Source organism: Panthera onca, chromosome X (genome assembly GCF_046562875.1).
Source record: "Panthera onca isolate mPanOnc1 chromosome X, mPanOnc1 haplotype 2, whole genome shotgun sequence".
NCBI classification, from domain to species: Eukaryota; Metazoa; Chordata; class Mammalia; order Carnivora; family Felidae; genus Panthera; species Panthera onca.
Window position 1 is genome coordinate 74,584,523 of NC_138357.1, and position 26,880 is coordinate 74,611,402.

Genomic DNA, 26,880 nt, shown 5'->3' on the forward strand with positions numbered 1-26,880 from the left:
TTCTTCATTTTGGACAATCCCTGGGGTGGCGGGGAACTGCAGGGCACTTCCCCTGTGCTGTCTCCTGTAAGTTGTGTTGGTGGGCGGGGCCACAGTCAGACCTGATGTCTTCCCCCTGCCCACCGCTGGGGCCACAATCAGACTGGTGTGATTAGACTTATCTTCCCCTCTCCCAGAGGTAGGGCTCATAGTGGAGTGGTGTGGCCCCTGTCTGGGCTACTTGCACACTGCCAGGCTTGTGTTGCTGCTCTGATGGGATCTGGTGTATTAGCTGGAGTGGATCCACAAGGTGCACAGGGGCGGGAGCCTCAGGCTTAGCTTGCTTTGTGTTCAGTGGTCTCCTGAGGGAGGCGCCCTTCAGCACCGGGAGGGAGGCAGGTAGACTCGTCAGAGGGATGGATCCACAGAAGCACAGAATTGGGTGTTTGCAAGGTGCAAGCACATTTGGTGATGGGAACTGGTTCCCTTTGGGGTTTAGGTTGGGGGGTGGGAGAGGGAGATGGTGCTGGCCAGCGCCTTTGTTCCCCGCTGAGCTGATCTCTGTCTTCCAGGGCTCAACACCTCTCTTTCCTGGTGTCCTCTTGCCCTCCTGCACTCTGAGCAGAGCTGTTGACTTATAACATTCCAGGTGTTAAGTCCCACTGGCTGTCAGAACTCACGGAGTCTGGCCCCTCCACTTTTGCAAGCTAGACTCGGGGATTCTGCCTTGCTGGGCAGGCTGCCCCTCCACCACCCTGGCTATCCTCCCACCAGTCCGTGTAGCACACACGCCTCTCTGCCCTTCCCACCCTCTTCTGTGGGCCTCTTGTCTATGCTTGGCTCCGGAGAGTCTGTTCTGCTAGTCTTCTGACGGTTTTCTGGGTTATTTCTAGGCAGATATGGGTGGAATATAAGTGGTCAGCAGAATGAGGTGAGCCCACCGTCCTCCTACACCTCCATCTTCTTCTTCTCTATATCCAAGTGCAGAGATTTTGTAAACAAAGTTACTTTGTTATTAGATTAAATCAACAGCTATAACTGTACAAAGTTTTAAACTTTATGATACTCACAAATACAAAATCTGTAGTAGATACGCAAAAGATAAGGAGAAAGGAGTCAAAGTATACACTACAAAAAAATCACCAGGAAAGATAGCAAACTGGAGAAATGGAATACAAAGGAATGAGAAACGATTAACAAAATGCCAATAGTAAGTTCTTAACTACCACTATAGGCATACTTCATTTTACTGTGCTTCACTTTATTTGCATTTCACAAGTACTGTGTTGTTTTTGTTGTTGTTGTTGTTGTTGTTGTTTATGAATAGAAGGTTTGTGGCAACCCTGTATTTAGCAACTCTATTGGCATCATTATTTTTCCCAACAGCATTTGCTCACTTCATGTCTCTGCATCACATTTTGGTAATTTTTGCGATATTTTGAACTATTTAATTATTGTCATATTTGTTACAGTGATATATGATCAGTGATCTTTGATGTTACTATTGTATTTGTTTTGAGGCACCATTAATAGTTTTCATATAGATGGCAAACTTAATTGATAAATGTTGTGTTCTGACTGCTTTATCAGCTGGCCATTCCCCCATATCTATTCCTCTCATCATTCTTCTCTGAGACACAGCAATACTGAAGTGAGTCCAATTAAATAACCCTACAATAACCTGCAAGTATTTAAGTGAAAGAAAGAGTTGAAGATTTCTCATTTAAAATCAAAGCTAGAAATTATTAAGCTTAGTGAGGAAAGCATGTTGAAAGCTAAGATAGGCTGAAAGCTAGGCTTCTTGTGCCAAACAGCCATGTTCTGAATGCAAAAACAAAACAAAACAAAACGTAGGAAATAGAAAATGCTACTCCAGTGAATACATGAATGATAAGAAGGCAAAACAGCCTTCTTGCTGATATGAAGACAGTTTCATTCATTTGTATAGAAGATCAGAATAGCCACAACATTCACTTAAGCCAAAGCCTAATCAAGAGCAATGCCCTAACTCTCTCTTCAATTCTATAAAGGCTGAGAGAAGCGAGGAAGGTGAAAAGAAAAGTTTGAAACTATCAGAGGTTCATTCATGAGGATTTTTTTTGTTTTGTTTTTAATTTTATTTATTTATTTATTTATTTATTTATTTATTTATTTATTTTTAAATTTACATAGAAATTAGTTACCATAAAGTGTAACAATGATTTCAGGAGTAGATTCCTTAATTCTCCTTACCCATTTAGCCCATCCCCCCTCCCACAACCACTCCAGTAACCCTCTATTTTGTTCTCCATATTTAAGAGTCTCTTATGTTTTGTCCCTTTCCCTGTTTTTACATTATTTTTACTTCCCTTCCCTTATGTTCATCTGTTTCATCTCTTAAAGTCTTCATATGAGTGAAGTCATATGATTTTTGTCTTTCTCTGACTGACTAATTTCACTTAGCATAATGCCCTCCAGTTCCATCCAAGTAGTTGCAAATGGCAATATTTCATTCTTTTTGATTGCCAAGTAATATTCATTGTATATATATACCACATCTTCTTTATCCATTCAAAAATCGATGGGGCGCCTGGGTGGCGCAGTCGGTTAAGCGTCCGACTTCAGCCAGGTCACGATCTCGCGGTCCGTGAGTTCGAGCCCCGCGTCGGGCTCTGGGCTGATGGCTCGGAGCCTGGAGCCTGTTTCCGATTCTGTGTCTCCCTCTCTCACTGCCCCTCCCCCGTTCATGCTCTGTCTCTCTGTCCCAAAAATAAATAAAAAACGTTGAAAAAAAAATTAAAAAAAAAAAAAAAAGAAAAAAAAATCGATGGACATTTGGGCTCTTTCCATACTTTGGCTATTGTTGCTAGTGCTGTTATAAACATTGGGATGCAAGTGTCCCTTCAAAACAGCACACCTGTATCCCTTGGATAAATACCTAGTAGTGCAATTGCTGAGTCATAGGGTAGTTCTATTTTTAGTTTTTTGAGGAACCTCCATACTGTTTTCCAGAGTGGCTGCACCAGCTTGCATTCCCACCAAAAATGCAAAAGAGATCCTCTTTCTCTGCATCCTTGCCAACATCTGTTGTTGTCTGAGTTGTTCATGTTAGGTATTCTGACAGGTGTAAGGTGGTATCTCATTGTGGTTTTGATTTGTATTTCCCTGATGATAAGTGATGTTGAGCATTTTTTCATGTGTTGGTTGACCAACTGGATGCCTTCTATGGAGAAGTGTCTATTCATGTCTTTTGCCCCTTTCTTCACTGGATTATTTGCTTTTTGGGTGTTGAGTTTGATAAGTTCTTTATAGATTTTGTATACTAACCCTTTATCTGATGTATCATGTGCAAATATCTTCTCCCATTCTGTCACTTGCCTTTTAGTTTTGCTGATTGTTTCCTTCACTGTGCAGAAGCTTTTTATTTTGATGAGGTCCCAGTAGTTCATTTTTGCTTTTGTTTTCCCTGCCTCTGGAGACGTGTTGAGTAAGAAGTTGCTACAGTCAAGGTCAAAAAGGTTTTTGCCTGTTTTCTCCTCAAGAATTTTCATGGCATCCTGTCTTACATTTAGGTCTTTCATCCATTTTGAATTTATTTTTGTGTATGGTGTAAGAAAGTGTTCCAGATTCATTCTTCTGCATGTCACTGTCCAGTTTTCCCATTTGCTGAAGAGACTGTCTTTATTCCATTGGATATTCTTTGGTTCATGAGGTTTAAAGAAAGAAGCCTTTGCCATAACAGAAAAGAGGAAGGTGAAGCAGCAAGCGCTGATGTAGAAGTTGCATCAAGTCATCCAGATCTAGGTAAGATAATTAGTGAAGGTGGCAACACTGAACAACAGATTTTCAGTGTAGATGAAACAACCTTATATTGGAAGGAGATGCCATGTAGCATAGCTAGATGAGAAGAAATCAATGCTTGGCTTCAAAAGATAAGCTCACTCTTGTTATGGGCTAATGTAGCTGGTGCCATTAGGTTGAGACCAATGCTCATTTACAATTCCAAAAATCCTAAGGCAGTCTTCAGTATTACACTAAATCTACTCTGCCTGTGCACTATAAATGGAACAACAAAGTCTGGATGACAGCACATCTGTTTTTATAAACAGATGGTTTACTGAGTATTTTAAGCCCACTATTGAGACATACACTGAGAAAAAGAATACTATCAAGATACTACTGCTCATTGTCAGTATCCAGTGGTCACCCAAAAGCTGTGTATGTTAGAGATGTACAATAAGATTTATGTTGTTTTCATGCCTGCTAACATGACATCCATTCTATAGCCCTTGGATCAAGGAGTAATACTAACTTTCAAGTCTTATTCTTTAAGATCTACATTTGTAATGCTATAGCTGTCATACAGAGTGATTCTTCTGACGGACTTGGGCAAAGTAAATTGAAAACTTTCTGGAAAGAAAACACCGTTATAGATGCCATTAAGAACATTTTTGGTCATGGGAAGAGGCCATAAAATCAACATTAACAGGAGTTTTGAAGAAGTTGATTCCAACCCTCATGGATGACATTGAAGGGTTCAACATTTCAGTGGAGGAAGTAACTGCAGATGTGGTGGAGATAGTAAGAGAACTATAATTGGAAGTGACTGAATTGCTGCAATTTCACAATAAAACTTCAACAGATGAGGGGCACCTGTATGGCTCAGTCAGTTAAGCATCTGACTTTGGCTCAGGTCATGATCTCTTGGTTCACAAGTTTGAGCCCTGCATCGGGCTCTGTGTTAACAGCTCAGAACCTGGAGCCTTCTTCAGATTCTGTGTCTCCCTCTGTTTCAGCCCCTCCCCTGCTCATACTCTGTCTTTCTCTCTCAAAAATAAATAAAAAATTATAACTTTTTTTTAAAGAAAAACTTCAATAGATGAGGAGTTGCTTCTTATGGATGAGCAAAGAAAGTGGTTTCTTGATAATCTATTCCTGGTGAAGATGCTGTAAAGATTTTTAAATGACAACAAAGGATTTTGAATATCAATAAACTTAGTTGATAAAGCAGTGACAATGTTTGAGAGGACTGAATCCAATTTTGAAGGAACTTCTACTGTGGGGGGTGCAGCAAGTGCAAGAGGAGCTGGGTGCCTGAATGTTGCACAGGTGGGCACAGGAACCTGAAGTCACAGCCACTGCTACCTGATTGGGGGCCTGGGATGCACCACAGGGGCTAAGCACCTTTGGAGCCTTGAGCCCTCCAGTCACAGGGCGCACTGTGATATCCCACGGCATGGGAGCATAAACTGTGGTAGGAGTTGGGCCAATGCCAGCAAGTCCTGTTACTACAAGAGCTGGACCAGGGAGTGTGAGTCCACCTGACTTACCTACACCAAATTGGATTTGCCACCTGATGTCTCTGCCACTGACAATGGCTATGAAGTCAGTGGCCTGCATGCAGGTGTGTTGGAAGATGGACTGTCTTTCAATGGCATGCCCTGATCTACGGCCCCAGAGAAGAAGACGAGCTGTGGAACCCAGTTCTTGAATCCCCAGAGCCTCAACTCAGGCTCTCTGACCCAGAAACATAATAGCCTTCAGATCACACATACTAAAAGAGATGCTAAGTGAATGTCTGCAAAATAATGTCACCATTAATGTTAAATAAAGTATCTGACAGGGGGACACAAGTTGAAAATCATGAACTGTATTAACTAGAAGAGTGTCAACTAGAAGGATAGATTGACTTCTTTGGTGCCCTCCACATATTGGATCCAATCAAGAAGTCTGGAATAAGTGAGTGGCCCTTACTGAGCATGATTGCTGCTGAGTTCCTTGAGAGATTGTCTTACCTGGCAGCCAATGGCTGCCTGGGCTTTTGGGATATTCTCAGCCTCCTACTTACCACATAAATGTATTGGCACAGTACTTGCATATGGTAATAAACTGAATGTGCAATTAGTTTGCCTGTGCAACTCCTGCAATATTGTTTTATGTAAAAGTGGTGAGCCAAAGCCACAGGAAAGTTTATGAAACAGAGAAAAGTAGCAGGAATACATTCATTCCCTGGGTAAAAAAGGCTCACATGGGTTCTAAGTTCTCCTGACCATGTTAGCATGCACTGTTTCAGGCCAGCTTATTCTTTCATTCTTCCTTTCTGAATACCACCACCATAAGGAAGCTTACCGTGTTCACTTTAAAGTTGTCTTCCACCTAACTGTAAACCCAGATATAGGAGAAATCAAGAAACAGGAAAACTCCCTGTTATACTTATTTCCTTAGCTCAGTGTGAGACAGATTGATATCAAGTTTCACACAAAATAACCCCACCAACACCCAAAGTGTGTTTTGGGAGGTTTCTAGGATGCAGTCACATCCATTTCTCATCTGCCTTCAATGTCCCCCCTTCCTGGTGTCCATGTCAGCCTCTGTACAACGATATCATGGTCATTGTGATCAACACATCCAACCTAGGATGCCCCTCAGGGCTCAGCCAGGCATTGCATTTTCATAGCTTTCCAGTTCTCTTTGCTTATTCTCTTGAGTGTTCTCTCCAGTTGGGTCATTTGCAATTGTTAATCAAAGAGTGGACACTGCTTGGGGTGCCTGGGTGGCTCAGTCGGTTGGGTGTCTGACTTCGGCTCAGGTCATGATCTCACGGTCTGTGAGTTCAAGCCCCACATCGGGCTCTGTGCTAACAGCTCAAAGCCTGTAACCTGCTTCGGATTCTGTGTCTCCCTCTCTCTCTACCCCTCCCACGCTCATGCTCTGTCTCTCTCTCTGTCAAAAATAAATACACATTAAAAATTTTTAATAAAAAAAAGAGTGGACACTACTTACAAGAGGGAGATAATCCATAAAATATTGGCAGCACGCGCAGCTTCCCTTTTGCCTCTCATACACAGTTCCAGGACTATGCCATTTGCTATCTGTGAAGGAATCACTTTAGAAAGCCATTACCTGGTTAATGTGCATTCACATTGACATTAGACTGATGCTCACTGTGTTAAAAATCAGAGGCAGTGAAAAATGTTTTAAAAGATTACAATTATCTGACATTAAACACGTTAAGCTGGAGGTATCTTCCTCCAAAGTAATGTAGCATGATTTTTAAAGGATTGTTAACACGCCTGGATTGGGATAAAGTTATACCAAACAATACCAATAAACTCCATGTTTAGCAGGAAAAAATAAGCTCTACTGTGGGTAAAATGCCATCAAAGAGCATTGCATGTTAAAGAGAAATGGTTTGTGAAAGGAAATGTCAATCAATGCAGCAAATTTCATGATTGTCTTATTTTGGGAAATTCCCACAGCCAGTCTACAAGAGACTCATTATAGACTTGAGGACACCTGCAGATTGAAGGTGAGGGGATGGAAAACAATCTGTCTTGCTAATGGATGTCAAAAGAAAGCCAGGATGGCCATACTTATATCAGACAAACTAGTCTTTAAATTAAAGACTGTTACAAGAGATGAAGAAGGGCCTTATATCATAATTAAGGGGTCTATCCATCAATAAGAGCTAATAACTGTAAATGTTTATGCCCCCAACTTTTAAGCCCAAATATATGTCAATCACAAACCTAAGCAAACTTATTGATAATAATACTGTAATTGTAGGTGACTTTAATACTCCACTTACAACAATGGACAGGTCATATGGCAGGAAATCAATAAAGAAACAATGGCCTTGAATGATACACTGGACCACATGGACTTGACATATATTCAGAACTTTTCATCCCAAAGCAGCAGAATATACATTCTTCTTGAGTGCACATTGAACAGTCTCCAAAATAGATCACATACTGGGTCACAAAATATAAGAGGATTGAGATCATACCATGCATATTTTAACATCACAACACTATGAAACATGAAATCAACCACAAGAAAAAAATTTGGGAAGCCTCCAAATTCATGGAAGTTAACGAGCACCCTATTAAAGAATGAATGGGTGAACCAGGAAATTAAAGAAGAAATTAAAAATATATAGTGAAGCAAATAAAAATGAAAATATGACAATCCAAACACTTTGGGATGCAGCAAAGGCCATTCTATGAATAAAATACGTTACAATCCGGATCTATCTCAAGAAGCAATAAAAATCTGTATTTGGATACAGAACCTAACCTTACACCTAAAGAACTAGAAGCAGAGCAGCAAGGAAACCCCAAAGCCAGCAGAAGAAGAGAAATAATAAAGATTAGAGCAGAAAGAAACAATATAGAATTCAGAAAAACAGTAGAACATATCAATGAATCTAATAAGTGTTTTTTGAAAGAATAAACAAAATTGATAAACCCCTAGCCCGATTTCTCAAAAAGAAAAGAGAGAGAACCCAAATAGGTAAAATCACTAATGAAAGGGGAGAGATCACAACCAACACCACAAAAATACAAACAAATATTAGAGAATACTATGAAAAATTACATTCCAATAAACTGGACAATCTGGAAGAAATGGACAAATTCGTTGACACCCACACACTAACAAAATTCAAACGGGAAGAAATAGAAAATTTGAATAAATCCATAACCAGCAAAAAAATTGAATCAGTTATCAAGTCTCCCAACAAATAAGAGTTCTGGGCCAGATGGCTTCCTAGGGGAATTCTATCAGACATTTGAAGCAGAGTTAATACCTGTTCTTCTCATGCTGTTCCAAAAACTTGAAATGGAAGGAAAACTTCCAGACCCATTTTATGAAGCCAGCATTATCTTGATTCCCAAAAGCAAAGACCCCACTAAAAAGGAGAATTACAGGCCAATATCCCTGATGAACATGGATGCAGAAATTCACAAGAAGATAGTAGCAAATCGAATTCAACAGTATATTAAGAGAATTATTCACCATGGTCATGTGGGATTCATTCCTGGGCTGCAGGGCTGGTTCAATATCTGCAAATCAATCAATGTGATGCATCATATTAATAGAAGAAAAGATAAACATCCTGTCAATAGATGCAATAAAAAGCATTTGACAAAATACAGCATCCTTGATTAAAAAAAAAAAAAAAACCTTGAGAAAGTCGGGATAGAAGGAACATACCTTAATATCATAAAAGCCATATGTGACAGTCCCACCACTAATATCATCCTCAATGGGGAAAAACTGAGAGCTTTCCCCCGGAGATCAGGAACATGACAGAGATGTCCACTCTCACTATTGTTGTTTAACATAGTGTTGGAAGTCTTACCCTCAGCAGTCAGACAACAAAATGAAATAAAAAGCATCAAAATTGTCAAAGAAGAAGTCAAACTTTCACTTTTTGCAGATGACATGATACTCTTCATTGAAAACTCAAAAGACTCCACCAAAAAAACTACTAGAACTGATACATGGATTCAGCAAAGTTGCAGGATATAAAATCAATGTACAGAAATTTGTTGCATTTCTATACACCAATAAGGAAGCAACAGAAAGAAATATCAAGGAATTGATTCCATTTACAACTGCACTAAGGACCATAAAATATGTAGGAATAAACCTAACCAAAGAGGTAAAAGATTTGTATCCTGGAATTTATAGAAAAACTTATGAAAGAAATTGAAAAAGACACAAAGAAATGGAAAAACATTCTACATTCATGGATTGGAAGAACAAATGTTGTTAAAATATCAATACTACCCAAAGCAATATACACATTCAATGCAATCACAATCAAAATAACACCAGCATTCTTTTCATAACTAAAACAAACAATCCTAAAATTTGTATGGAACCACCAAAAAAAAAAAAAAACTCCGCAAATAACCAAATTAATGTTGAAAAAGAAACCAAAGCTGGAGGCATCAAAATCCTGGACTTTAGCCTGTACTACAAGGACGTAATCATCAAGACAGTATGGTATGGGCACAAAAACAGACTCATAGACCAATATAACAGAATAGATAACCCAAAATTGGACCCACAAATGTATGGCCAACTAATCTTTGACAAAGCAGGAAAGAATATCCAATGGAAAAGAGTCTCCTTAGCAAGTGGTGCTGGGAGAATGGGACAGCAGATGCAGAAGAATGAAGTTGGACAACCTTCTTACACCATAAACAAGAATAAACTCAAAACGGATGAAAGACCAAAATGTGAGACAGGAAAACACAAAATCCTAGAGGAGAAAGGAGGCAACAACCTCTTTGTCCCAGCCACAGCAGCTTCTTATTTGACATGTCTCCAAAGGCAAGGGAATTAAAAGCAAAAATGAACTATTGGGACCTCATCAGGATACAAAGCTGTACAGCAGAGGAAACAACAAAACTAAAAGGCAACCAATGGAATGGGATAAGATATTTGCAAATAACATATTGTATACAGGGTGAGTATCCAAAATCTATAACAAACTTACCAAGCTCAACACCCACAAAACAAATAATCCAGTGAAGAAATGGCCAGAAGACATGAACAGATACTTTTCCAAAGAAGACATCCATATGGCTAACAGACACATGAAAAGATGTTCAATGTCACTCATCATCAGGGAAATATAAATCAAAACTACAATGAAATATATCACCTCACACTTACTCAGAATGGCTAAAATTAAGAACACATGAAACAAAAAATGTTCGCAAGGAGGTGGAGAAAGGGGAACTCTCTTACACTATTGGTACGAATGCAAACTGGTGCAACTACTCTGGAAAACAGTATGGAGGTTCCTCAGAGTATTAAAAATAAATAATAAAAATAAATAGTAAAAATTAAATATAGAATTACTGTATGACCCAGCACTACTAGGAATTTATCTAAAGGATACAGGAGTGCTGATTCATAGGGGCACAGGTGCCCCAATGTGCTATCAACAATAGCCAAATTATGGAAAGGGCCCAAATGTCCATCAACTGATGAATGGATAAAATTAGTATGGTATACACACACACACACACACACACACACACACACACACACACACAATGGAATACTGGGAATACTGCTTGGAAATGAAAAAGAATGAAATCTTGCCACTTGCAACAACGTGGATGGAACTGGAGGGTATTATGCTACGTGAAATAAGTCAATCAGAGAAAGACAGATATCATATGTTCTCACTCATATGTGGAATTTGAGGAATTTAACAGAAGACCATGGGGGAAGGGAAGGAAAAAACAGTTACAAACTGAGAGTGAGTCAAAACATAAGAGACTCTTAAATATAGAGAACAAACTGACGACTGATGGAGGGGGTGCGGGGGAGAGGGGAATGGGCAGTGGACTTTGAGGAGGGTACTTGTTGATATGAGTACTTGGTGTTGTATGTAAGTGATGAATCATGGGAACCTACTCCGGAAGCCAATAACATGCTGTATAGTCTTTATGTTAGCTAACTTGACAATAAATTATGTTAAAAAAAGTAACAAATTGCCACAGCCAGCCCAACCTTCAGCAACCACCAGCCTGATCAGTCAGCAGCCATCAACAATAAACCCAGACTCTCCTCCAGCATAAGGATTATGACTTGCTGAAATCTCACGTGATGGTTGACATTTGTTAAACAATAAAGCATTTTTTATTAAGTTTTTATTTAAATTCCAAAATAGTTAACACAAAGTGTTATATTAGTTTCAGGTGTACAATATAGTGATTCAACACTTATATACAACACCTGGTGCTCATCACAAGTGCACTCCTTAATCCTAATCACCTTTTCCACCCATCCCCCCATCTACCTCTCCTCTGGTAACAGTTTATTCTCTACAGTTAAAAGTCTGTTGCTTGGTTTGCCTGCACCTCTCTCTCTTTCTCTCTCTCCCCCCTCCCTTTGCTGGATTGTTTTGTTTCTTAAATTACACAAATGAGTGAAATCATATAGTATTTTTCTTTCTCAGACTGACTCCGACTTCCCTTAGCAAAATACTCTCTAGCTCTATACACATCATTGCAGATGGCAAAATTTCATTCTCTTTTATGGCTGAGTAATATTCCATTGTGTATATATACCACATCTTCCTTGTCCATGCATCTATCAAGGGACACACGCTGCTTCCACAATTTTGCTATTGTAATAATGCTGCTACAAACTTAAGGGTGCATGTATCTTTGAATTAGTGTTTTTGTATTCTTTGGACAAATACCCAGTAGTGTGATTACTGGACCATAGGATAGTTCTATTTTTAGCTTTTTGAGGATCCTCCATACTGTTTTCCACAGTGGCTGTACAAGTTTGCATTCCCACCTGCAGTGAATGAGGTTTCCTTTTTCTGAACATCCTTGCCAATACTTGTTTCTTTTATTTTCAATTTTAGCCATTCTGACAGGTTTGAGATGATATCTCATTGTAATTTTGATTTGCATTTTCCTGATGAGTGATATTGAGCATCTTTTCATGTGTCTGTTGGCCATCTGGATGTCTTCTTTGAAGAAATGTCTATTCATTTACTCTGCCCATTTTTAATTAGATTATTTGTTTTCTAGGTGTTGAATTGTATTAGTTCTTTATATATTTTGGATACTAACACTTATTTGAATATGTCATTTGCAAATATCTTCTCCCATTCAGCAGGTTGCCTTTTAATTTTGCTGATTGTTTCCTTCACTGTGCAGCACCTTTTATTTTTATGTAGTCCCAATAGTTTATTTTTGCTTTTGTTTTCCTTGTTTCAGGAGACATATCTACAAAAATGATGCTGTGATCAATGTCAGATAAATTACTACCTGTGCTCTCTTCTAGGATTTTTAGGATTTCAGGTCTCACATTAAGTGTTTAATCTATGCTGAGTTTATTTTTGTGTATGGTGTAAGAAATTGGTCCAGTTTCATTCTTTTGGATGTAGCTGCTATTCAGGGTCTTTTGTGATTCCATATAAATTTTAGGGTTGTTCCAGTTCTTTGAGAAATACCGCTGATGTTTTGTTAGGGATTGCATTAAATGTCTAGATTGTTTTGGGTAGTATAGACATTTTAACAATATTTATTCTTCCAGTCCTTAAGCATGGAATGTCTTTCCATTTCTTTGTGTCGTCTAAAGAACAGTGCTTTAATCAGTATTTTACAGTTTTCAGAGTACAGGGCTTTCATCTCTTTTGCTAAGTTTATTCCTACCTACTTTATTATTTTTGGTGCAATTTTAAATGGGATTGTTTTCTTAATTTTTCCTTCTGCTGCTTCATTATTATTATGTGGAAATGTATCAACTTTTCTGAACATTGATTTTGTATCCTGCAACTTTACTAAATTTATTTATCAGTTCTAGCAGTTTTTTGGTGGAGTCTTCAGATTTTTCTCTATATAATATCATGTCATCTTGAAATAGTGCAAGTTTTACTTCTTACCAATTTGAATGCCTCTTATTTATTTTTCTCATCTGACTGCTATGGCTAGGACTTCTAGTACTATGTTAAATAAAATTTGTGAGAATGGAGATCCTTGTCTTGTTCATGATCTTAGGAGAAAATTTCTCTCAGTTCCCCCTCCATTGAGTGTGATATTCACTGTGAGTTTTTCATATGAGAACTTTATGTTGAGGTTTGTTCCCTTTAGACCTACTTTGTTGAGGTTTGTTGTTGTTGTTGTTTTCACAAATGGGTGTGTAGTTTGTCAGATGTTTTTTTTTCTGCATCTTTTGAAATGATCATGTGATTTTTGTTCTTTCCTCTATTGATGTGATGTATCACATTGATTAATTTGCTAATATTGAACCATTGAACCATCCTTGGAATAAATCCACCTTGATAGTGGTCAATGATTATTTAAATGTATTGTTGGATTCAGTTTGCTAGTATTTTGTTGAGAATGTTTGCATTTATGTTCAACAGAGATATCAGTTTGTAGTTCTCTTTTTTGTGCTGTCTTTATCTGGTTTTGGTACCATGGTAATGCTGGCTTCATAGAATGAATTTGGAAGTTTACCTTCCTTTTCTATTTTTTGGAATATTTGAAGAATAGGTATTAACTCTTCTTTAAATGTTGTCTTGTCCTGGACTTCTGTTTTGGGGGAGGTTGTTATTATTATTATTATTATTATTATTATTACTATTATTATTACTGATTCAATTTCTTTGCTTGTTATGGGTCTCTTCCAGTTTTCTGTTTCTTCCTGATCCAGCTTTGGTAGGTTATATGTTTCTAGGAATTTATCCATTTCCTCTAGGTTGTTCAATTTGTTGGCATGTAGTTTCTCATAATATTCTCTGACATTTGTTGGTATTTCTGTGGTGTTGGTGGTTCTTTCTCCTCCATCATTTATTGTTTTATTTATTTGAGTCCTTTCTCTCTCTCTCTCTCTCTTTTTTCTGATGAGTATGGCAAAAGGTTCACCAATTTTTGTTTTTCTTTTCAAAGAACCATTGATCTGTTCTATAGGGTTTTTTTTAGTTTTTTTTTTTTTTTTCTATATCATTTGTATCTGCTCTAATCTTTGTTTCCTTCTTTCTGCTAGGGTTTTGGTTTTATTTCCTCTTTTTCTAGCCCCTTTATATGTAGAGTTAGGTTGTTTATTTGAGTATTTTTCTTTTAGAGACAGGCCTGTATTGCACTAAACTTCCCTCTTAGAACTGCTTTTGCTACATCCCAATGATTTTTGGACTGTTGTGTTTCATTTTCATTTGTTTCCATGTAATTTTTTATTTCTTTTTTGATCTATTGGTTGACTCATTTATTAATTAGTAGTATATTATTTAACCTCCATGTATTTGTGCTCTTTCCAGATTTTCTCTTTTGAGTTTTAATTTCATAACATTGTCAGAAAAGCTACATCGTATGACTTAAATCGTTTTTAATTTGTTGAGACTTGTTTTGTGGCATAATATGTGATCTATTCTGGAGAATGTTCTATATGCACTAGGCAAAATATGTGATCTATTCTGAAGAATGTCCCATGTTCACTTGAAAAGAATGTGTATTCTGGTATTTTATTTATGTGGAATGTTCTGAATATATCTGTTATGTCCATCTCATTCACTGTGTCATTCAAAGCCACGATTTCTTTGTTGATTTTCTAATTGGATAATCGGTCCAGTGATATAAGTGTGGTTTTAAAGTCCCCTACTATTATTGTAATACTATTGATTTGTTCCTTTGTTGTTAACTGTTTTATATATTTGGTCCCTCTCATGTTGGGTGCATATTTATAATTGTTATATCCTCTTGTTGGATGGTCCCCTTTATTATTATTTAGTGTCCTTGTTTGTCTCTTGTTACAGTCTTTTTTAAAGTCTATTTTCTCTGATATAAGTACTGCTACTATGGCTTCCTTTTGACATCTATTTTAGTGATAAATATTTCTCTATCCCCTCATTTTCAATCTACAGATGTCTTTAGGTATGAAATGAATTTCTTGTAGGCAGCATATAGATGGGTCTTGGTTTTTTTAATCCATTTTTCTACCCCATTTCTTTTTATTGGAGCATTTAGTCTATTTACATTCAAAGTAATTATTGATAGACACGTATTTAGTGCCATTTTGTAACTTGTTTTGGAGTTATTTCTCTGATCCATTCTTCTTTTGCTCTTTCATGGTTTCCTTTAGTGATATACTTGGATTCACTTCTCTTTATTGTGTGCATAGTTATTAGTGGTTTTTGATATATGTTTACCTTACCTTTGTATATATAACCTCTTCTGCATATAGCAGTCTATATGAACTTGATCATCACTTAAGTTTGAACCCATTCTTTACTCCTCTCCTCCCAACATTTTAGGTATCTGGTATCATATTTTACATCATATTATTTTGTGAATCCCTTGACTGATTTTTACCGATATACTTATTTTTCATACTTTTATTTATGGTCTTTCCCTTCTACTCAGTGAGTCACTTCAATAAAATATTTTTAAATTAAGGTATGGACATTGTCTTTTTAGACATAATGCCACTGCACATAATGTAGTGCATATGTATATGTATATTGCATATAATGTAGTGTAGTATGAACATAGCTTCTCTATGTACTGAGAAACAAAATATTTATTTGACTTGCTTTACTTGTAATATTCACTTTATTTCAGTGGTCTGGAACCAAACCTGCAATATATCTGCTATGCCTGTAGTTACTTTAAATGGAAACAGATTACATTCTCCAATTAAAGACACAGTGTCCGAGTAGATTAAAAAATAAGATTCGACTCTATTTTGGCCACAAAAGGTTCACTTTAGCATTAGGAACACAAATAGGCTAAAAGTGAAGGACTAGAAATGGTATTCTATGTAAGTGATAATCACAAAAGAGTAAGAATGACAATACCTATATATAAGGAAAAATGAACTATATATGTCAAAAACTGTCACAAGAGAAAAAATGGTCATTATATAGTAATTATTATGTCATTTATCAAAGGATATAGCTATTGTAAATACACATGTACACAATATCCAATGCAAAGCAAATATTAACAGAAATAAAGAGGGAAATAGAACAATAAAATAACAGTAGGGGATTTTAATAACTTACTTTTAAAAATGCTCATTCATATGGAAAATAAGGAAATAGTTGACTTGAACAACAATATAGACCACATGGACCTAAAAGACCTATGCCAAACATTCCACTCAACAGCAGAAGAATACACATTTTTAAAGCACACACAGAACATTCTCCAGGATAGATTATATGTTGGGCCACAAAACAAAGCCTAACAAATTTAAGAAGGTTGAAGTTGTACCACGTATCTTTTCTGACCAAAATGGTATGAAACTAGAAATAAATAACTGGGGAAAAATAGAATAAAATTACAAATATTTGGAAACCAATTAAAGAATAAATCAGATTGGAATACAAAAATTATCATGAGACAAATAAAAATAGAAATACATATACAAAAGCTTATGGGATAAAGTAAAAGCTGTTCTAGGAAGGAAGTTTATAGTGTCAAATGCCTACATTAAGAAAAAAGAAAGATCACATAAACAACATAGCTTTAAATTTCAAGGAACTAGAAAAAAGAACAAAATAAGACCAAAGGTGGCAGAAGAAAGGGAAAAGTAAATATCACAGTGAAAATAAAGGGAATAAAGACCAGAAAAAAATAGAAAAATAATTCAAAGAAATTAAGTGTTTTTTACAAGATAAACAAAATTGACATTTATTTAGACTAAGAAAAAAGAGAAGGCTCAAATAAAATTATAAATAAAAGAGGAGTCATTATAACTGATACCACAGAAATCTACAGAATCTTAAAGAGATACCTGTGAATAATTAAATGCCAACAAATTGGATAACCTAGAAGAAATGGCTAAACTTCTAGAAACATACAAGCTACCAAGGCTGAAGTATGAAGAAATAAGAAATCTGACCGGACCAATAATGAGTAAGAAAATTAAATCAACAATCAAAAACCTCCCAACCAAGAAAAGTTTCACAGTCAAATGTCTTCACTGGAAAATGCTACCAAACATTAATGAAGAATTAATACCAATCCTTCTTAAACCATTACAAAAACTTTAAGAAGAGGGAATAATCATATCTCTTTTTATGAGGTCAGCATTACCTTGATACCAAAACCAAATGAGGACAATATGAAACAGGAAAACTGTAGGTCAGTAACCCTGATGAACATAGATGCAAAAATCCTCAACATTAATACTAGAAAACTGAATTCAGCAACAGATTAAAAGGATCTTACACCATGGTCAATGGAGATTTATCCCTAGGATGGATACAAGGACAGTTCTATATAACAAACAATAAATGTGAGACATCACATTGATAGAACGAAGGATAAAAATTATATGATAATTTCAATATATCCAGAAAAAGCATATTCATCAATATTATTTCATGACAACAGTTGTCAAAAAATTAGGTGTAGAAAGAATGTACTTCAATATCAAAAAGGCCATATATGACAAACCCACAGCTAACATTATATTCAAAGTTGAAAAGCTGGAAGCTTTTCTTCTAAGATCAGGAACAAGGATGTCTACTGTGTCCACTTTTATTCAGCATAATACTTGTAGTTCTAGCCAGAGAAGTTAGTCGAGAAAAAGAAAAAATATAAGTGTCCGAATAAGAAAGGAAGAAGTAAAATTATCTGTAGATGATATGATTTTAAATTTTATTTTAATGTTTATTTATTTTTGAGAGAGAAAGAGAGAGAGACAGAGAGACAGAGAGAGAGAGAGAGAGAGAGACAGAGCACAAGTTGGGGAGGGGCAGAGAGAGAGGGAGACACAGAATCCAAAGCAGGCTCCAGGATCTGAGCTGTCAGCACAGAGCCTGATGCAGGGCTCAAACCCACAAACTGTGAGATCATGACTTGAGCTGAAGTCAGTCGCTTAACTGACTGAGCCACCCAAGCACCCCTGGATGATATGATTTTATATAGAAAAAAAGTCTAAACACTCCACCAAAAGATTGTTAGAACTAATAAGAAAATTCAGTAAAGTGCAGCATACAAAATCAGTATACAAAATTCACTTATGTTACATACTAACAATGAACTATCCAAAAAGAAAAAAGTAAAAAGGAACTAAGAAAAGCATCCCATTTACAATAGCATCAAAAATATTTAGGAAAAAGTTTAACCAAGGAGTTGAAGACCTGTGTAAGCTTATGCACAGCAAAGAAAACAACAGAATGAAGAGAACCTACCTAATAGATGATATTTGCAAACCATATATCTGTTAAGGGGTTAATATCCAAAATATATAAAGAAGTCCTAAAACTCAGTAACAAGAAATTTTAAAAACCTTCCCATTTACAGTAGCCTCAAAAAATACTTAATTAAAAAATTAAACCAAGGAGTTGAAGACCTATGCACTGAAAATTAGAAGACATTGATAAATAAATTGAAGAAGACACAAATAAGTGGAAAGATATTTTGTGTTTATGTATTAGAAACATTAATATTGTTAAAATGTCCATACTACCCATAGATATCTACAGGCTCAATGCAATTCTATATGTTTGACTTTTTTAGATTCTACATATAAATGAGATCATGCAGTTTTTTTCTTTGTGTCTGCCTTATTCCCTTTAGCATAATATCTTCCAGGTTTATCCATATCATTGCAAATGGCAGGATATCTTTTTTTTATTTTATTTTTTTGATAGACAGAGAACAAGTGGGGGAGGGGCAGAGAGAGAAGGAGACACAGAATCCAAAGCAGGCTACAGGCTCTCAGCTGTCAGCACAGAGCCAGATGTGGGGCTCAAACTCACAAATTACGAGATCATGACCTAAGCTGAAGTCGGATGCTGAACCGACTGAGCCATCCAGGAGCCCCAGGATATCTTTCTTTTTTAAGGCTGAATAGTATTCACATATGTGAACATATATATATCACATTTTCTGTATTCATTCATCCTTTAATAGACAGTTTCCATATCTTGTTATCTTTTTAATTCTTTCCATCATAAGTAGACATGAATTTATACTCCTTTAATTCTTATCACCTCCCATTTGAGGCTGGTAAATTGAGATCTATTTTATAGTGAAGTCCTTGGATGCTCAGAGGGAAAGTATTTTGCCCAATCCACATTACTTCTAAACAACAGTGCAGCAATTTGCATCCATCTCATTCCAGAGCTCATTTGTCTACTGTATAATGTCTAAACCCTCTTCTGAGAAGGCACCAAATCCTTTTATTCACCACTGTGCTTTACCCCTATTATCTTACCCCCAAACTTGTTATTCCTCTTGTATAAAGTATTTCAATGAGTCTGCTCACTAACATCATGGACTCCTTCGCACCTCCATATCTAAGCACTGCCCATTCTCCCTCTTCAATATCTCTTGAATCTATCTCTCTTTGCTGCTGGTATTCTAATTTAGATCCTTCTTATCAGCAGTATCCTATCTGGTCTCCCTACCTCAGTCTCTCTAGTCTAGTCAACTTTCAATAATGAACCTAAAGGGATATTCTAAAAATGCATTTGATAATACCACTTCCCTGTAAACAAAAAAAGTCATACCCACTTCAGCCCAGTGATAAAGTTCATACTCATGAACATGGCATTCATTGCCTTCATGATACAGCCCCAACCCACCTTAACAGCCTCATCTCCAACTACCCACACTTATCATCTAAAATTGGTTCCTATGCTCAAGCCACACTAAACTTTACTCTTAGTTTACATTTTCTTAGGCAAACTATGATCTTTCACTCCTCTAAGGTGTTCTGTCTGAAGTTCCCTTTCCCTCATTTTCTACCTATTGTAATCCTTCAAGGCCCAACTCAAATGTTACTCCTTTTGAAAGATCTTCTTCAGCCCCTCCAAGTAGAATTAGCACTGTCCTCCTCATAGCACTTATTTGCATGATTCTACTTGTATTATAATAATTGATATATTTCTCCTGCTATACTAGTATGATACATCTCAAAGCTTCTCCCTACCACTTACCCACATGTAGAAGAGAGGGCCCCAGTTGGCTACTTGCCTATTTGTGAGGCCTCCCTGTCTTTCCTGATTCACTCTCAGTTTTCTGCAGTTTATGAAGTGGGCTATGTGTTTTATTGTGGAAATGGATGACTAGCTAAAGAAAGGGAATGATACTGAACACTTTTTACCTGACCGGAGCAATAAACTCTCTCCTCAGAAAGAGTGTGAACTCTAGAAACAAACTTCTAGCTTTGAAAATTGGCTCTGCCACATTAACTTTGTGACACTGATCTTCCCAGTGCCTTAGATTCCTTATCTGTAAAGTAGGACTAATAAAGAGTTCACTACTTTATAAAGCAGTTTTGAAAATAATGGTGAGATAATCCATGTAAAGCACTTAGAACAGGGCCTGGCACAGAGAAAGTGCCCAAATAATGGTATCTGTTACCATTACCATCACAGTCATTATTATCATCACTACCATTTTGTCATTATTATTTGTGAGCATTATTTGTCAGCATATCCCAGAACCTGGAAATATTTTCCCTTGGCAGAGGGTCTAGTTCCAAAGTCCCCATTGCTACTATCATTCTGTCCCCTATTTCCTTGAATCAGAAAAATATCCTTTCCTATGTAGAAGGTAGTGACCTCTGTGAGACTGTATATGTGGCCCATCTTTATGACATTGGACCTCTTGTACTGTATTGAGATGGCAATAATGCTGTTATGTCCTGTAGAGCACAGTCCATCCCTGTTGTCTCTACTAAAGTAGAGCAGGGGTGAAATTTCCTAGGGTCTTTATACTAGAAGAAAGTATTCAAATAGAAACATGTAAATGAGATGTTGGGCCTAAAGCACATGAGAGAAGAAATTCATGTCACTGTTCACTTCATTGTTTTGAGAGGGTAAATGTGCTTAAGGTTACTCCTAAGTGCTGGAGGTTTACAGGTAGCCTCTGCCACAAGGCATGTCCTGGAAGCATATGATCTAGTTACATGGCTCTCTTGTGCTTATGCCCCTATTAGTTGTAAGCCTTCAGTAAATTTTTGTTTGAATGCTCTAATCTGATTTTTGTTTGAATGTTCTAGTGCTAGGCTTATGAAAGCAGGACTATTTATCTACCTTGGGACAAAGTAGGAAAACTATAAAGGGAATCCTTTTGGCCCTGATCTCTATAATGGTAACAGGAGTGATTGGTAACAGGTTCTCAAATAGAAGAAAGCTCTCTGGGGGGAAAAGTCTTTGCAGCAAAACTTAGCCCTTCTTTCTCACATAAAAACTCTTACCTCACTGCCTAATTGGAGCATAATAACATAAGTAATAACTAGCAATTATAGAGTATTTATTATGTACCACATACTGAAATAAGTATACCATCTCATGTAACCCTGACTACTACCTCATGAGGTAGGTACTATTATTATTTTCATTATACTGAGGAGAAAACTTGAGGTATAGAGAGATCATGGACTTGCCAAATGTCCTACAGTTGATAGGAAGCAGAACTGAGATTCAGACTTGGCCACTTGATTCCAAAGCCTGCATTTCTTTTAACATTTTACTATGGAGAGTTTAAAACATAAACTTAACTTAAAAAAAAAAAAAGTATAACATACTCCCCGGTGCCTATCACACAGCTTTAACATTTACCACCATATGCCCATTCTTGTTTCATCTATACCCCTACCCACATCCCCAAACAAGGCCTCATGTCACTTCATCCATAAATGTTTCAGTATATATCTCTAAAAGATAAAGACCTTTTTAAACCAAAATTACAATACCATCATCGTACCTGAAAGAAAAGCAAACAGTAATTCCTTAAGATCACTGTCCGGTCAGTGTTCAAATTTTCCTGTCATTTTTTTTTTTTAAAATCAGGATCTAAATAAGATTCATGTATTACAACTGCTTGACATATTTCTCAAGTCTCATTTAGCCATCTAGAACCTGTTATTAACCACTACACTCTGATCTAGGGTTTCTACTATGAAGAAAGGTGCCACTTTCCTTAGAGCAGGAGTTCTAAATTAGGGAGTAACAGCTTTAAGGGAAGCTATGAATCTCTTAAAATTAGTTGTTAAAATTTTGCATGTATTTGTGTTGGTTAATTTGTCTTAGGAGAATATCCTTGGCTTTCATTAGAGTTGGGAGTTTATGAGGATGGAGAATGAAGTTAAATTCTGTTAAGTTTATTAACTTGAAATTTAAGAGAATTTAACAAATTACTTTTGAAAGGAATAGAAATAGTTAAGGATTAATTGGTGTCACATTAAAGAGAATAGAATTATAGGGGTGCCTGGGTGGCCCAGTCGGTTAGGCATCCTCCTTCAGCTCGGGTTATGATCTCACAGTCCATGAGTTCGAGCCCCGTGTCAGGCTCTGTGCTGACAGCTCGGAGCCTGGAGCCTGCTTTGCATTCTGTGTCTCCCTCTCTCTCTGCCCCTCCCCTGCTCATGCTCTGTCTCTCTCTGTTTCAAAAAGAAATAAAAACACTTAAAAATTTTTTTAAAAGAATAGAATTATAATTGATCAGAAACTCTTAAGTCCATTTTAAATTACATATCCCTTTGAATAAAGCATCTTGGTGTACTGTGGTGTTACTGAATTGTGGTGGTGAAAATCATACTCAGATCTTGAACTGAATTCCCTATTAGTTGGAATCTGTGACTCGACATGAATTGGGGTAGGTAGAGACTGATTTTGTGAGCTATCAGTGATTTGTTCCACAATAATAACCCCATTGAAAATGTGTACAATATTTCAATATTATGTGTGTATAAAAATGAAATGGTAATAACATTATATTATTAATTTTCCCTCTTTACACCAACTTTTCCTAGATGAAATCCAACATCAAACACCCAATGGTGTTATCACCAGCAGTATAGAACCCCCCAAGCTACCACAATACCCCAAACTGCCTATTCAGAGGAGTGGGGAAGCTGATACTGAGAGGCAGTCCCCAAGCAGGCTTGTTTCAGATGGCAAGTTGGAGTCCTGTCCTGAAGTGGATGTGGGGAAGCTGGTGTCTAGGCTGCAAGATGGAGGAACCAAGGCCATATCAAAGGCCACCAATGGACCTGTGCCAGGCTCTGCGCCCACCAAAGCACCCTCTTTCCAAATAAAGAGACCAGCTCCTCGTCCCCTGACTCACCACAAGGAGGGTAAGTGCTTGGGAATCCCATTGAAACCAGAATTGAAACCAACTCTTGTGTACATTGAGATCTTTCTGAGGTTGGAGATATTTAAATAGGAATCTGTTCCAGTTTACTACCACTAATGTTGGAATTATGGGTAAGAACATAAAACCCATTCACAATAATCACTAGAATGTAAACTTAATGAGGGTGGTGATTTGGGGCCTGTTTTATTTACTTCTATATCCAAGTGTTTAGAACATTGCCTGACTATTACAAGGTAGACACTTATTACTTGTATAATAAATTAATAATAATATTTTTTATAAATATTATTACAGCTACTGTTGCCATTAAGTATTTGCTATGTCCTTGGCACTGTACTAGGTATTGACAAACTATTTCTGATCTTCACAGCCTTACTGTGGAGAACGTATTACCATTTTTTTTTCCTACTAGAACTGAGGATCCTAGAGCTAAGTGACTTGACAAACGTTCATAGCTAGTAACTGGCTGAGCTGGGATCTCAATCTTACCAAGTCTGACAGGCACAAAAGCCTGTTTTATTTCCAATAAGGCAGAACTATCACTTTACCTTTCTATAAGAAACTTTGAAATTGGTAAACTGCTGGTTTCTCATTCTCACTTGCCAGATTAATCAAAATAGGGACAAAAGGGCACAACTTCTGCAAAACTATAGGCTTTTTAAATTACAAATTCAAGATGTGGCTGACTTCTGTAAATTTAATTGGTTACTACATGTGGAGACTCATATTTGGAGGTTGGAGCTAATCCAGAGGGTATCTGGAGAAGGGTACATAATTCTATGAAGATAGTATGGTATACTGGACAGAATATAGACTTTGATATCACAAAGGCTTCGATCCAAATTGTGGATATTTTATTTTCTTGATAGATGACCTTCTAAAAATATGCCTTGTTTTTTTTTATCTTGTCCTATTCCAAAAAGGATTTAAGGCATTTCACAATATAGAAAATACAAGGACTCAAAATAGTAAGAATAATTTATTCAACAAGTATTTATGTAATACTTACTGTATGCCTGGCCTCATTCTAAGTGTTGAGGACATAAGAATGAATAAGACACAAGGTCCCTACTCTCTTGAGCCTTATATCAGGGCTTAGCAAACTATGGCCTTAACTGGTTGAAAAAAATCAAAAGAAAAATAATATGTCATGAAACATGAAAATTATATGAAATTCAAATTTCTGTGTCCATAATATACCACTTAACTTACATAGTGTCTAAAGCTGATTTTATACTACAACATCAGAATCTAGTAGTAGCAACAGAGACCTTCCAATGGCCTACAAGACCTAAAATATTAGCTATCTGATACTTTACAGAAGAAGTTTGCTGACTTCTGCCTTAGATTCTAGAGAATACAGGTGAGAAAAAATGAGGTCAAGAGAGAAAAAAAAGGTTGTATAGTAAGAATATAGAAATAATGGAGTTCATACACAAAATGTTTGCTGTGAAGCCTTACATACTTGCTGGAGCAGTGTCACAGATTTGTCTCCAAACTTTCTAGAGAAAATGAAAAGAGGAGGAACTTAATGGTAATATAAGTCTATGCTCTTAAGGTAACAACAAGCCACTTGTTCAAGTAAAAGTACAACTCATCCATTTTTGAGGCAAGAGAATACTTCTAAGAAGCATTTTCTCTCAAGAATTGTTGCATATAACAACCTTAACATGGGCTGATGGCAATGTCTCAGAGCACAATTCCGTAAAAGCTATTCTTTGGGAATCTGATAAGATTTCCACTAAGTAACTGACTCTGTGAATTATTTGTCTTGGCCCACTGATCCATCTGTCTGTATGATTAATAGTTATTTAACCTCTGTGCACCTAGGTTTTTAAATCTATTAATAGGAGAAACAGCTCATCTAACAGAATTACTGGTAAGGTTAAAAGAAATACCAAAATTTCTGCCATATATTCAAAATATGTTATTAATTCCCTACCCTGCTTTTCCCCTAAGATTTGCCTATTTAGGGAAATAACCAATTAACACCAGACTTCTATGTAGACACTGCTTCAATTTATAAGTCATGTATTGACCTTCACATCAATCTGGTAGAGTTGGGTAATTCAAGATATATTTTTCACGGAGAAGTTTGTTTTGCCTGCTACTAAGCCTTGAGGTCAGCCAGATCCTCTAAGGTCAGCACACCACAACTTAGCCCTCCCTAGCTATTGCCTACTGTTGAGTTAAATTCTAGAGGCATTTCCCCTTCCCATTCCTCCACAGTCCTGCTCCAGGCTGCTGGCAACAGCTGCTCTTATCTAATAGTTTCAGTTAATATAATGATCTTACTGTACATTATCAGTCAGACTGTCTAAATCTGGGCCACATCATTGCCTGGTTTTTGCTTTTTACCTTAAATCAGTCAGCAACAGGCTAGTGTTATGTAGATTTTTTCAAAGATCCATGCCTCCAGCCTTAGCTACAGAAAACAGAACTGTAGTTATAATCCTGGCCTTGGTGAAAAATGAGCCAAATTTATGATGTAGTTGCCTCTTTGTTTTTTTTTGTTTGTTTGTTTGTTTTTAGTTAAATTCCAGTTACTTAACATACAGTGTAACATTAGTTTCTGGAATAGAATTTAGTAATTCATCACTAACATATAACACCCAGTGTTCATCACAAGTGCCTTCCTTAATAACCTATCACCCATTTAACCCATCTCCCTACCTACATTCCTTCCAACAACACTCAGTTTCTCCTATAGTTAAGAGTCTGTTCTATGGTTTGCCTCTCTCTTTCTTCCCCCTATGCTTATTTGTTTTGTTTCTTAAATTCCACATATGAGTGAAATCATATGATATTTGTCTTTCTCTGATGGATTGATTTCTGTTAGTATGATACCCTTTATTCCACCCATGTTGTTTCAAATGGCAAGATTTATTCTTTTTATGGCTGAGTAATATTCCATTGTGTGTGTGTATATTTCAAAACTTTTTTATCCTTTATTTTTTTTAATTTTTAAATGTTTTATTTTTGAGAGAGACAGAGCACAAGTGGGGGATGGGCACAGAGAAAGAGGGAGACATAGAATCCAAAACAGTCTCTAGGCTCTGAGCTGTCAGCATAGAGCCTGATGCAGGGCTTGAACTCATGAACTGCAAGATCATGACCTGAGCTGAAGTCAGCGCTTAACCAACTGGGGCACCCAGGTGCCCCAAAACTGTTCTATTCTTTTATGAGTCAGTGGGCACATTTGGCCTCTTTCCGTAATTTGGCTATTGTTGATAGTGCTACTATAACCATCAAAATCTTAGAGGAGAACACAGGCAGCAACCTCTTTGACATCAGCCCATAGCAACTTCTTACTAACTACATCTCTATAGTTGCCTCTTTGAACTTCACTCACTCCCACCTCCTCACCTCTTATTCCCCCCCGCTTCCTCCCTATATTGGCCACCACTCCAGTGGTAGATTCCAGGCATCAGAACAGATATCAATTAAGCAAAAGCTGCAAACACCTCTGACCCTGAGCTATAATTAAGAGTTGTTGGCCCCAGGTACTGGCCAGCAGCCTTAATGACAGTCACCTCAG

The 26,880-nt window shown here is 36.9% G+C and overlaps 1 protein-coding gene across 8 annotated transcripts in view; it reads left to right on the forward strand.

Moving 5' to 3' along the window:
• The window catches only part of OPHN1 (oligophrenin 1), a 600,363-nt gene that overhangs the window by 531,512 nt on the left and 41,971 nt on the right, over positions 1-26,880 (forward strand). For all 8 annotated transcript variants that reach the window (XR_014136815.1, XM_081793552.1, XM_081793555.1 and 5 more), the window contains one exon: positions 22,999-23,322. Coding sequence is in view for 7 of the 8 variants with exons in the window: in XM_081793552.1 (XP_081649678.1) it covers positions 22,999-23,322 (324 nt within the window). In the remaining variant the exon portion in view is untranslated. The remainder of the gene's footprint in view (positions 1-22,998; positions 23,323-26,880) is intronic.